Source organism: Pseudopipra pipra, chromosome 21, assembly GCF_036250125.1.
Source record: "Pseudopipra pipra isolate bDixPip1 chromosome 21, bDixPip1.hap1, whole genome shotgun sequence".
Lineage (NCBI taxonomy): Eukaryota > Metazoa > Chordata > Aves > Passeriformes > Pipridae > Pseudopipra > Pseudopipra pipra.
In genome coordinates, this window is record NC_087569.1 from 11,559,901 (window position 1) to 11,573,533 (window position 13,633).

At 43.5% G+C, this 13,633-nt stretch overlaps 2 protein-coding genes across 2 annotated transcripts; one reads left to right on the plus strand and one right to left on the minus strand.

Annotated features, from left to right (window-relative positions):
• Nucleotides 1-7,785: 7,785 nt before the first annotated feature.
• On the plus strand, nt 7,786-10,473 carry MED31 (mediator complex subunit 31). Its single transcript, XM_064678230.1, has 4 exons — nt 7,786-8,338; nt 8,599-8,676; nt 9,274-9,370; nt 10,096-10,473. Exons 1-4 carry the CDS (start codon nt 7,801-7,803, stop codon nt 10,286-10,288), a joined length of 906 nt encoding a protein of 301 aa, XP_064534300.1. The 5' UTR covers nt 7,786-7,800; the 3' UTR covers nt 10,289-10,473.
• A 985-nt stretch (nt 10,474-11,458) lies between these two features.
• On the minus strand, nt 11,459-13,605 carry TXNDC17 (thioredoxin domain containing 17). Its single transcript, XM_064678235.1, has 4 exons — nt 13,408-13,605; nt 12,717-12,798; nt 12,368-12,443; nt 11,459-11,744 (listed from the first exon to the last, which is right to left on the minus strand). Exons 1-4 carry the CDS (start codon nt 13,547-13,549, stop codon nt 11,676-11,678), a joined length of 369 nt encoding a protein of 122 aa, XP_064534305.1. The 5' UTR covers nt 13,550-13,605; the 3' UTR covers nt 11,459-11,675.
• Between the last annotated feature and the right edge of the window lie 28 nt (nt 13,606-13,633).

Consider the following 13,633-nt stretch of genomic DNA (forward strand, 5'->3'; position numbering starts at 1 on the left):
GTGATAACTCAAGTTTGCATCTCTGAAGATGTTCGGGTTGGACCAAATCAGGTGGCATACCCTGCAAACTGTCTCATTCATTTCAGAGTAAAGGATTATAAGAATCTAAGAAACACAATTAATTTTTCAGAATTAATCTTGTACAAACTCTCCAGCATAACAGGCACAAACAGGCTTTTTTCAGTGTCAAGCATGCATGGTGTCCTGTTCCAATGCCCTGAGTAAATACATTGCCTACAATGGGCAATGCAGGGACAATTGCTTTGTGACTGGAGCTCACTTACAGCCCCTTCCAGCACTGCAGGACAAGTATCATGACAGACACTCATCAGGCATGGCATTTATTTTGTTGCCCATCAAAGAGTTACTGTTTTAGGTGCAGAAGTTTTGATACTCCTAAGGTAGTGGCATAAAGGAATGCCTTTGCACCTCACTTCAAAACATGCACCCTTAGTGCCCCCAAAGAACACGGGAGGATCCTCAGTTTGGGCTATGTGAGGGCAGGTTACTCAGCCACCACAAGTGAGCAAACAGTTCCCATTTTCCCATCCTTGGACAGAGTGGGATTCCTCATGGTCAGTGGGTCTGTCAGCTGGCCAGCTGGCAGTGCCACCTCTAAGGAGCTAAATTAATGCTTTCCTATTTTCTGTTCACTCTCTCTAGATCCTTGGTTTGTCCTTTCTTCTCTGAAAATATCAAGTTGCTAAAGCTGTTTCTGCAACTGCTGAATGTCCCAAACCCAGAGAGTTGTGATCTGAGCTGCTGTCACATGGGGCTCCTTCTTGGTACCTGTGTGCAGACTTGTTCCCACAATGTGACAGTGATTGGGAATGGTCCCATAATTGTGAATGAGCTCATGAAAGAGCAAACTACAGGAAAACATACAAAAGGAAGACAAAGGTATTTCCTACCCATGTGTTGAACATCTAGATCTGTGGAGAGGAAAAACCTTTCAGCATTTTCTATATGATCTAGAAATCCCCAAGCTGAAAAAGGGTTCAGTTTGCTTGGTGTCATCCACTGAACTCCAAGCAGCAGGTGGTTCATTCCAGCTGAGTTCTGATCTCAGTTGAACACAGTCTTTGGTTTATTCAGCCTTTGTTTTCCAGCTCAGGTGTGTTAACACTTGAAAGAGCAATAATCTGGTTGTAGCCAAAACCAACATTTGCTGACAAAATTGGAATTGGACAGTTGGTGCAAATCATCCCAGAAAAAAAACAGATCACTGAGTCAGTCCTAGCCAAAATCCAGCAGTCGTTCCTTGACACAGCACCTCTTCCTTTTTAGTAATGGCATATTGTATACATTTTTACATACTTCACATTCCCCCCCCGCCCCGAATGTCTGTGCTAAATATGGAAAGAAGTGGGTAGTAATGAATCCTGAGCACTTGGATCAAGTGAGAGAGTTTTCACAATGTTTTCCAGTGTGGGTGAGTAAACGTGTGTTAGTCAGGGCTCAGTCTGACTGTGCCACTGAGAGCTCTTCAACATTTTGTGCCTTGCACCACAACCCCACCAGCCTGCTGTCAGACACTTGCTGGGCTCAGTGTTTGTCTGCATGGTTTAATGGCAGGGTGCTGGTTCTCCTCTGCCCAGAAGAATCATCCCAGTGGCAGCTTTTCTGCCCCAGATCAGACCTTCCCCTCTGTGTTTCTTTGCTGGCCCCTGTGTGAAGGGTCTGTGCCCAGGGAGTCCCCTGGCATGCACTGCAGACTGTCTCTGTTTGACAGGAATTCTGAAGGAAGTGCAGCTCCCACCATTGGGAGCACAGAGGTGTTCCATGCTGCTCTGAGGTGAACAGGGACTGCTTAATACAACCTTTGGTAGCTCTTTAAAACAGAGCTGACTATACTGACACTATTTTTTGCCACTTAGGTTTTTCTGGAGCACTAAGTCAATAGTTGTCCATTCATTATGCTGTAAATGTAGGTTTACCTCTAGGACTGTAGATTCTGGCCATTAGAAAGAGACTGTTTCTTTTGTGAGAGAAAAGGCGTTATCCTTCTCCAGTTTACTTCAGTGTTTTATTTACCCACAAGAAATTACTTGCCTTATTTGACATGTGGAGTTTCAATGAGTTTTCGTAAGCTGTGTCAGGTGAGAGTGTGAGCCGCATTACAGAGTTCATAAAACATTTTTTTATAGACAAGCCATTTTCTTGAAGGAACTGAACGTTCCAGATACTAAGTCTAGTTTGTTGTAGTTTCCCTTGTGAGCTATTCTTTGTGAACAATAACTTGGGTTGGGTCTTAGCAAATATTTTAGAAAGCCAGCTGAAGATCAAATTTCCACCAGAAACAAAGTGAACAAAATCTTTCAGTTAATGAATGATTATTTCTGGAGGAAGTTTCTATTTTACTTCAATATTTTGCCTTGGCTACACAGTCAGAAATCAGAAACTTGAGATTTTTTTTTTATTTTTGGGCACAACACTAAGCATAGTTATCCTTCAGTTGGGAAAACAGAATTTCCTCTGAAAAAAAGGAGATGGGGATAAAGGGAACAGGGGAAGCAGAACACAGGACACTTTAGCTCCTTTTTGAATAACAAACAATGGGGGAAAATCAACATAAACTTTCCTGGGAGCATCCTCCACAAACAAAAAATTGTCTCATCCTGTCTCATTTCAGAGCTCATCTTTGACTGTTTTCATTCATATCTTTCTGCAGATATAAGTCTGATCAATACAGAGCAAATCTATGTAACCTGAGGAGACCTAAAATACAGAGTTAAAGTCACCCTTCTGGGGTCTCATATTGGGGAATAACTTCAGCCCTGTTTGAAGAGTGGTCAGATAAATAAATTGTTAATTTTTTGGGGGTGATCTTGTTTTGTTTATCCATTTGTTGGGTTTATTTTGGGGTGACTTAAATTGATGATGACCAATACTTTGGGACTTAATTAGGTGCAGGTGTCCTCATGAAACACCTATCAGATCTTTCCCAATTTATAAGTTTCCCTGCAGCAGCATCCTTTTGTGGGCATTATTTCACTTATTGCTCTTTGTTTGACTTGATCTGTCAGTAGATTGGGGGCTGCACAATACATTAAAGTCACGGAGATGGTCAGAATTCTGTCTCCTGAGGAACATTTAAGGAATGGAAATTACAACAGGTAAGTGGGTTTGGTTTTTGTTGGTGGTAGTTGTTTGTTTTTTTCTTTCTTTGTTGTTGTTGGGGTTTTTTTTCCTGCAGTAGTTTGATTCCACTTACCAGCAGGACTCAAAAGATCAGGAAAATGACCCTGATAAACACTGAGAGGCATGAATGCCTGTCCTTATTAACAACATGCTGATGAGATCTCCCAGTTAATACGCTTTACAAGCCTGTGCAGCTGGGTCTTCTTGGTGAACAGAAAACTGCCACAGTACCAAAACCTCCTGTAAAGAAAGTGCTGGGGCTGTTGCAGTAAAGCTTGGTCAGAAAGAGCCTATAATGGTGGACTCTGGAAACCTCCTTACTCAGAGATTAACCGAAGATGTGTGTGGAACCGGGACTGCTGGGCTAGTGCTTGCTCCTGCAATTCCTGCCCTTTGCAGATTGCAGCAAGAAATTTTAGGATTAAAGCCTGTTTTGACTATTCTTCCAGAACTGGGAATAGATTTCAGGAATACTGCTGTTCAAAGAATGGGTAAGATGCACTTAGGAGCATTCAGAAGCATCAAGAAAGACTATGAGATGCCTCTTCCCTGACTGGAAAGAACAACCTATGAATAACAGCTTCCCTCTACTATTAAAGGAGTAGAGGAGCTATTAAAAATTCAGTGTGACTATTGGTGGCACTTACTAAGACAACTCTAGGTGAATGGCAATGAGAAAAATTGTTGCTGAACAGCTATGGCACCCTGCAGGTAATTTGCAGAGCAGCTGCCATGAGTATGCTGTGATTTAGGACAAAGCTTGGCAGAGACTTTTTTTATCTTCCTCTCTCTTCCAAAATACTAAAACAAGCCTTTCTGTGCAAGGAATGGGGATGATGTTGGCATTCCCAGCAAAAGAAACTGGTATCCTTGAATATTGTTCCTGGCAAAGTGGCCTAGGAAAAGGAGTAGATTTAAAAACCAAAAGGCTATTCTCACTGAGCAAGAAAAACTGCTAACAAACAGATATATTACCAATTGTAATATATGGACATGGCAACAAGAGAGCTGGAAGAAACCACCCCAGAGAAACTGGTTTTGTGATGATTAATCTCAAAATACTTTAATTAAAATTTTAAAGGTGTGCTTTATACTTTCGTGTACTTACTCATAAGCTCCAAATTACTTCATGTTACATAAATTTGTGTTAGACATAATTCCAGCACACTCTACTGAGGGCCTGGCATTTAAAGGTTCTAGCCTTGCCACAAGAGGTATATTTAGGTTTACTTCAAAAGGAATTTGCCCAAATTCTGTATAATCTTGCTCTAAGCACTGGCCGGTTGACTAGTGTGCAGCTAAAGAGAGGGTTTATATTCTTGCTAAATATTGATGTAGGCATCTGTGAAACTGTAACTATTTGTGCACCACCTTTGCAATGACCAAGAATTAAAGTTATTTTCATCCTTAGTGGGTGAGGTTGTGGGTGACTGTACAGAATATTTAGTTTTACTTGCCAACAGGAAGGAATCTCACTAATCATATTTCCATTATTGGAGACCACACGCTTTCAGCTCTCTTCTTTATAAAAGTGACTGTAGTGCTGGTCCATGTGAGTGTACCTATTACTTTCAGCACCAAATTAACTATTTATTTCCTACTTGCTGAACACAGTCTAAATGTATTATAAAATAAAGGGGATGCATTTTTCATTAATTCCAAATTCATGCCAATGATTCCCTTAGTTTTATACGTAATTCTTTCTGGTGTTTTCCCTATACCCTTCTGCTCAGTGCCACCATAGAAGAGCTTAAAAATGAAACAGGGTAGAAAGTGGCTCAAACTACGTCATTATTGAAGTATTATTTGAAAAATTGCATAACAGTAATGCTAATCCAAAATATAATGAGAATAAGTGACATTATTCATATCTGTAACCATTATATAATTGATAACACTTTATTGTTCTGCAAGCTTGTCCATGTATTTTGAACTTGGGAAGTTTTACATTCCTTCATTACTGGGAATTAGTTGCTTCTGGTCTGCTTGGCATTCAATGTGTTAAGAGTTCCTTCAGATCAGGCCCCGTATGTATCCTGGCTCCCTGCATAATTCTTTCCTTAGAGTACCTACAGAAGGGCTCCCAACAGCAGCAATACCTTTGGGAAGGTGTTCCTTACAGACCAGAGTTCTGGGGTCAATGCATATTGCTCCTGGCAAATGGCTGACTTCAAATTCACCTGCTGTCCAAGTATCCTAGAGAAGCCTGATGTATTTTTAACCAACTTATTAATGAAAACATAAAATGCTTTCTGACACTCAACATTTAATCTTGAATATATCTTTGAATTCTAATGCTGTCTGAAGCTAGAGGAATACCATAGTCACAGAAGTACCTCTGCTGGTGTCTGCAATAAGGCAGTCTCTTTACACTATTTCACCCAATTTGCAGCTCCCTTGGATGGTGTTTGGCACTTGCAAATTAAGATGGTTCTACCATGACTGTCACTGGCTGGCTTTTGAAATGCACGTTACCTGGCGGTTCCTTGACCTCAAAAACCAGAACTCAGTGAAGAGTTAAGCCTTTAATTAAGTATGTTCTGACAATTGCTTTAGTCACTGAAAACTATGATCTTGTTTCTATTGACTTACAATTATAGCATTGGAGTAAAAAAATTGCAGACTTTGTACTGGCTTGTTATAAATATAACATAATGCATACTCTGTTTTCTGTTTCTTAACCATATTTGAAGCAGTAGACTCTCCAGTCTGCAGGAGTCTATCTTGCATTCTGTGGGTAAAATCCTGTCACATGTTGTCCGTGTCAATACCAGTTTGTACTCTATTCCAAAGCAGTGAGTATATGCGTGAACAAAAGGGGATGTCTTGGGTTTCACACACTGAGTGTACAGCACTTCACTGTTTCATCCCACTTGATCAGTTTTCAGTGATGAAATTGCTGGACTTTCTTATCTCTCTGGTGCAAATGCACTGCACTGTGGGGTCACAGATAAACCTTATGCAGCATCTCACTTCTTCTGTGTCCACTTTCAAGATCTAACAACACGTTAGACAACACTATTGTCTCCTGTGTCTCATGGAGCCTTGGTGCCTTCAAGTCCCAGAAGTGGCTCCATTTAAGGGCTGTGTCTCTATGCCAGTTCTAATGAGTTAAGTTATACTTGTTGTCATAAACCGTCCCCTTTCTGGGCAGGCAACAGCAGCAATGACAGTTTGGTCCCTATGAAAGGAGAAACTGAGGCAGCGATATCATCCTGGTTACACAATAATATGAAAACTTCCTGGCTCACAGTGATATGTTAACACTTATATCCTGAAAGTTTGACTCACCTGACAGGAAAAAAATAGAAAAAATTTAAAACTTTTCCTTGAGAAAATTCTAGTTAGTATATTACGATCCTTTCAATTTTGTTCTTAGTTTTGATGGATAAGAATTGAGATGTTTGACTTAACTCTGGCAAACCTACATAGTAGTTTATTCATGTGACCAATCCTTTTTTAGGATTCTCTCCTCTGAAGTTGGTCTTGGGAGAGAAATCACATTCCAGAATAGCAATGCAGACACGTGGGATCTATTTGATCTCTGCTTTTAGCCTGAAGTCTGTATTTACTGGGGAGTGACTTGTTATGTTTTGATATAGTAATAGTAGTATTCCACAACCACTAAAATGTCTAAAAAAGCAACCATATTTTATTACAAAAAACTATGCATAGATCCTTTTTAGATGGTTTTTGTAATCCAATTCCCAGGGGAAAAAAATCATACTGCATAAGAAAAGATAGTATTATAGAAAATTGCTAACTCTGAAGCTGAAAATAGTTCAGGAAATGAAAATAGAAAATAATTTAAAAGTAAAAGGGGAAGAAATGAGACAGGTACATCTGTAGAGATGGCTTCCCACTAATGGAGCATTTGCTTATTAATGATTTTAGTCTGAGACAGTTGTGTTTTAATTAATGAAGAATTAAGTGCAGAGGTTGACACAATCTCCTTGCCTGACTGTAAAGTCACTATGAAAAAGAAAACAAAGCCCAAAGCTCAAAACTTTGCCCAATATGCAGAAAGAAAATAATAAATCAAAGCAGCTTAGTATTTTAGGGTTGAGTCTTTCCACTACCCTTGCTCTGGAAGTGATCAACAGTGATTGGTCTAGTACAAAGCTAAGATGAATGTTCTGCAAATACAAACACGAGTTCCTCCTCTTTTTATCCTTCCCAGCTTAAGGTTTATCTGGGGAAAAACCAGGCCTAGAACATTGACCCCAGAGCCACCTTCTGATGGCTCTGGGACTGACCAGCCTCTGTGGCACGTGGACAAAATGAGGCCCTTGTTCCTGTTTGGGAACAGGTGTAGGAACTGCATCCCAGAACATTACTCCGCCTGCTCTGGGTCCTGCTGGCCCAGCAGCACATGTGGGACTGGTTTTCCCCCTGCACAGCGGCAAAGCCAATCATGTAAAACCGAACGTTGGTCGTTTAAAATCGGTTTGGTACCAGTACACTGGTTTGTACTGTGATTTCTGAGTTCTTTGGGGTTTGCCGTGAGCTGCAGCAGAGCACCATGAGAAGGGAGGAATTTGTACAGTGGCATATTCAGTGTGGGGTTTATTTGGACCAAGTGGGATCTCTGAACAGATATGCGATGATCAGCTGCTGTAACCCGGCAGGAGCTGCTCCCTCATCCGTGGAAGGATCGGGATGCTGTTTGTTGTGCTCAGCTCCCAGTTCCTGAGTGCCTACAGGTTTCTGTGCGATATCGGTACGAGGGAAGTGCTCGCTCCGAGCAGCGTGCGGGGAACTGCGGGCACTCGTGTGTGTGGAAACCCAACACTTAAGGAGCCCTCGTCCGTGGGGTGCTGTTTCAGTCCCCGGGGACGGCCGCGGAGCAGAGATGCTGTCAGCGAACAGCTGGAAACGGGAAGGGACGTTCTCCCGGGCACCGCCCCCGCAGCGGGACCCGCCCCGACACCGCCGTTGCTGGGCAACCGCCGTTGCTGGGCAACCGCCGTTGCTGGGCAACCGCCGTTGCTGGGCAACCGCCGTTGCTGGGCAACCGCCGTTGCTGGGCAACCGCCGTTGCTGGGCAACCGCCGTTGCTGGGCAACCGCCGTTGCTGGGCAACCGCCGTTGCTGGGCAACCGCCGCCGCGCTCCCGGCGTGCTCCGCGCCGCGCTCGGGCCTGTGGCGGGGGCGCGCCCGCCGCCATCTCGTGCGCGCGGCCTGGACATGGATGCAGGTGCGGGGCCGGGCCGGGGCCGCTGTCGGAGCCTCCCGGGCCCTCGGAGCGCCGGCTCTGCCGGGACCGTGCGGGCCGAGCGCTCGCGGCCCGGGAGAGGCCACACGGGCGCCGGGGCCGCTCTGAGCCCGCAGCCCCGGAAGGCCCCGCACGTTCCTGCCCCCGGCCGGGGCCGCGTTTGTCCCGGGTGACACCCTGACCGCGATTACTTTCAAATCTATTGTGTGGGTCCAATTCTTACTGTTTTTCTCTTGTATCAGATGATACAGGAAATCGACTTCGATTCCAGCTGGAGTTGGAGTTTGTTCAATGTCTGGCAAATCCAAATTACCTCAACTGTGAGTACTTAAATACCAGAACCCTAAGGTTAATATAGTTTAATGGTGTTTAATATTACTAGTAATGTTAAACAGGGAGAGAGGGTTAAACAAAGAAAAGGGAGTGGGTCTTTCACAGCATAAAGATAGTCTGTAAATAATTTGCCTGTTTAACAGGTAGATTTTTTTTTAAATGCAAAGTCTTACTTGTTGAAATGCAAAAAGCATCTATTTGGTGGAGAAAAAATAAGTTCAAGTCTGTTATTAAATAGTAATGTTAGCAGCATTCCTTTATTTGAAAACAGAATATTACTACTGTGAATAGTTTCAGGTACTATACTTAACTCCCTGCTAATTTTGATGCTACAGTCAAAAATTTCCTGTTTCAAAAAACTGTTCCATTGTATGAAAGATACAAACTGTAAGAGAAGTGAGAGTAATTTATTATTTTGTTGACATAAAAATCTTACTTTTCTCTGTGTTTTTTTATTTGTCCAATATAAATTATCAAAATTCAATTGTAATGATAAAGTTTTTACTCTGTGAATAAGTGTTCTTCAAGTGTGCAGATTTTTTTCACCCATCTGTAACTGACAATTCCTTGTCATTTTATTTCAGTTCTTGCACAAAGAGGCTACTTCAAAGACAAAGCTTTTGTAAATTATCTTAAATATTTACTTTATTGGAAAGAACCTGAATATGCAAAATACCTGAAGTAAGTGATAAAATGCCTTAGGTTTCTGTATTTTAATGGTTTGGCATTGACCTCCTGTTATGTACCGTATAGCAGCATGTCAGGGTTTGGTTTCTGCCTGTAACCTTTGGCCTCCCTGCTGGGGTTATATGCAGCGTAGATTCTCCTCTTTCTGCCAGTCCGAATGTAGCAGGAATGGGCAAAATTATAAAACTCGTATCTCACGAGTTGTGTGTGGACTCTTCCTTTACAGCCGTTATCTGCACTTTCCATTGGTTTAAAGCTGTTGAACGTTAGGGTACTACTTCAGTTAGGCCCCACAAGTGCATTTTAAGATTAATATTGCATTGTCGATGCTTACATGAGAAAAAGGATGACTTTGTGTTTTTGCAAATGTGCAAATTCCTTCAGTTTTTGGGAAAATGTTTTTTGTCATGTTCTTTTAAACGGGCTCTGGAAACAGGTGTTGTAATTGTTATAGATTTGCTGTATCAAACCGAGCCATTGGGGAAGCTCGTCTAAGCAAGCAGGAATGTGCATTTGCAAACTGGACTGGCCTTGTTTCCTGGCCTGATGCTGCAGTTACCAAGTCAGTGTGTGGAATGTGTGCAGGCTGAAGGGGTTTCACACTTGGGTAAAGCACATACATGACAACACTAAAGTAATGACCTTCAAAAGTACTGGAGACTCCAGATTTAGTGTCCCTTGTAAAAAGCTGTATTAATGTGTGTTTATTTTTAATTCAGGTATCCTCAGTGTTTGCATATGTTAGAGCTGCTCCAGTATGAACATTTCCGCAAAGAACTGGTCAATGCTCAGTGTGCCAAATTTATTGATGAGCAACAGATCCTCCACTGGCAGCACTATTCCCGGAAAAGGATGCGCCTCCAGCAGGCACTGGCTGAGCAGCAGCAGCAAAATAACACCTCTGTAAAATGAAAAGCACGTGGAGTAGTCATGATAAGGTGTACTTTGTGTCAGTGAACTATTTACAGGAGAGGAATGAACCCTTGTGTAGGTTTGGCTCTGGATGTGTGTCCCTTTAATTTGGATTTATCAAATGACTGGAGTTGTTTTTGTTTCATCAGCGCCTTTAGAGACTAATAAACACCTAATGCAATTTATTATGTAGCATGGACAATTTTGTAAGAGCTTTACTTAGCATTGTTACTGATTTCTCTTGATTTTGAAAACAAAACGGATTTGTTACTTACTGGTATAAGTATCTACAAAAAGTATAGCTCCAAAGGCTGTCCCTAGGAGGCCTTTTCTCTGGAGAATAATGATGTGTCTTAGCGTGACTGCTACTTACAGCTGCGGGACAAGCAAAGGCGAAGTGATGATATTCTACAAAATCCAAATTGTGGGTTTTTTCCTTGAAACCAAGCTGAGCTATTACTTGTCATTTCTGTCTCCCTGGCAGTCATTGCTGCTGGGAGTTTGGTAGGGTTTTCCTTACACATATTGTACAGAGAGAAGTCAGTGTACAAGACAGGGAGTGGAGCAGAGGTAAGTGCTGATAGACTGTGCAGATACAGAAGGAAATGGGCTGTAGTCCTGTTCCATTAAACTCAGCTTCCTTGAATCTTGGCCTCTGCCCCTGCAGCAGCGGCTGCTCTGGGGCCTCTTTACAGTCCATGTAGTGAGAACAATGTGTGGGGGAAAGGTGTGTTGCTGCTTGGAGTATTGGAGAAGCACTTGCTATTTATTCCTATATGTTTTTTATTGTAAGAACGCAGCTCTTGGAAGCTGCCAGGGTTTTAATTTTCATATTTCAGGCTGTATTTGTGGTGCATTCGTGCTGCATTTCCTGTCCTTGTAGGAGCAGGTGCTCCAACTGTCAGCCATTAACATGCAATCAGTGACACTGTCAGCCTTCACCTTATCACACTTGGACTGAACAGAGAAGCCATTAAACATCTTTGGCATTGAAAATTTATCGTAACAGTATCAGTAGCTATGTGGTCAGATTTAGGAGGTACAAGGAGGTTTTTCTGTTTCTCCCCTTCCCTCTTACTCACTATGACAAATGTAACTTGGCAGTTATTGTTCAGTCAGCACAGGCTGCTCTCAGTCTCTAACATGAGCTCAACTCCTTTGAAAAGAGGCTGTTTACAAAGTCAGGTTTATTTGAACATGAAAGGAAAGATACAGTTTTTTGTTGTAAGACTTCAGTGTAAGGTTTGGACCCAGAATTTAATAACACTTCTCTTGACTAGTCTGAAGTAATTAACCATGAAAGTTTTAACAGAGGTCAATGATTCCTTGAAAGGACACTGCAGTAATTGAGATTACCATCTTCATCAGTGATTGGCTAATGAGGGATTTAGTCTTCAGTAAACAACATCCGCACAAGCTCTGCTTTAAAACATTCTTCTTCAACCAGCTTCTGAGGCTGAAAGAGAAGTTGACAAGTTTTAGGGGCAATTCAAAAACCTGTTGTAGCCCAGAGCCATCTGTACACACTAATATTAGCCACACCCAGCAACTGTTGTCCTGGGGAGGGGGGTAAGTGGGGTGAAGCAAGTGAGGTAAGAACAACTGAAACATTCCTCAGGGTTTTCTGACCTTGAAAGAGGCATTTCTAAGAAAGTAATTACTAATTTAAATAACATGTACAAGTTAAAACTCGAGCTGCAGTCTGAGTCGAGTGTACTGCACATAACTTGTTTCACTCCCGTAATTCAGCGTTTGGATTTTTCAAAAGCTGAGGAGCTGCAAGTGAGGAAGCTTAACAGTATGTAGCTAAGAATTTTCTCAACCCCTCAAGCGCTACAAATCAAGTGTACATATTCACTTTACTGCATGTTTATATTAGAGACGACATTACAGAGTGAGCAGTGGTTCTCTCTTGAGGACCTGTTTGAGGCAGGACTGCATGGCGGGGGCTGTCCTGCATGTTCTGCTCTCCTTGAACAAGAGAGGGTTCTTGGAGAACTAATTCATTAACAGCCCTAAGCTCCTGCCACGTCCCCATCTCAACGCCTGTAGATCCAGAACATACATCAAATCACTTACTGTTCCATATTTAAGTAGTGTAGGCACTCCTGTTAGTTTCAGATTCCTCCTGAATTCATTGTTGGGATCCTTCCAGCTGTTCAGAAAGAAGGGGTTAAGCACAGCTTGTAGAGGGGCATTTTGAAGTTAAAATTTCTTCAAAGGGATGATTCAAAGGCCTTTGCCTCATGCCTTCCCAACCCATTTCTCAGAACAAGCATGCAGTTCACATTAGGGATGGTGAAGACCTCAAAAAAGGATTGATTCCTCACAGAAAAGGGCAGTTCAGTCAGTTTATTCAACGGGTTATTTAACCACCAGTCCACCAATGGCAAAGTTATCCCAGTTGCTGGCATTCAAAGTTACTTACTAGGCTCTATCTCCCACTAGGCAGTAGATGAAAACCGACTCATCAGGCAGGTTATGAAGTTCCTTCCTCACAACTGGTTCAGCTAGAGAATAATTTTTAAAATCTATTAGTAGTTAATACTTGTACTGTGTTACAGAATCACATGGATTTACTTGGACCAGCAATGCTGCTAATTAACGTTTGGTCTGCTTCAGTTAGGGATCTGTCTTTCATTTCACTTGGCTATCCACAAGCTTGGCAATGTATTACATGTTCAACGTTGAGTGGACTGGTCTTGGAGTAACGGCCAATTTCTGCTCTAACAAGTAAGAAAACCACTCGTTGCGTCCTGCCGGTGCAGCAGCACGGCGGGGGGACGGCTCCTTAAGGCAGCTCTACACGTGCAGTTCAGTGCGATGGTTTCTGCCTTCACCTGCTGCTGCCGGACACCGTCGGGGAGGGCACTGCTGCGCCTCGACACGCACGGCAGAGGTGAATTACCTGCCCGTCGGACTGCTGGTTTGCCTTCGAACGGCCCGGGCCGGCCCGTGCTCGCTGTAGGTAACGAACCGGGCACAGCCCGTTCGGTTCGCCAGGGGGAACTGCGGCTGGAGCTTGGCACCGTCACCGGGACTGGGGCTGTTCCGGGAGGGCTCCCGGGGCCGACGCAGCCCGTGCCTCGGGCGGGGGCGCTCCCCCCCGCGGGCCTCACCCGTCACGCAGTCAGGGCACCAGCTCCTGCCCTCGGCGTCCTTGTCGCCGCAGAAGAGCGCGAAGATGGGCCGGCCGTGGTAGCGCTGCGCCGTCCGTACGAACTCGTCGTACCCGCGGACCTCCGTCTCCTCCCAGCCCATGGCGGCGGCAGCTCCGCCCGCCCCGCGCGGCCGCCGTACCTGCGCGCGCTCCCGGCGGCCCCCGCGGCAGCAGCGGGACCGGGT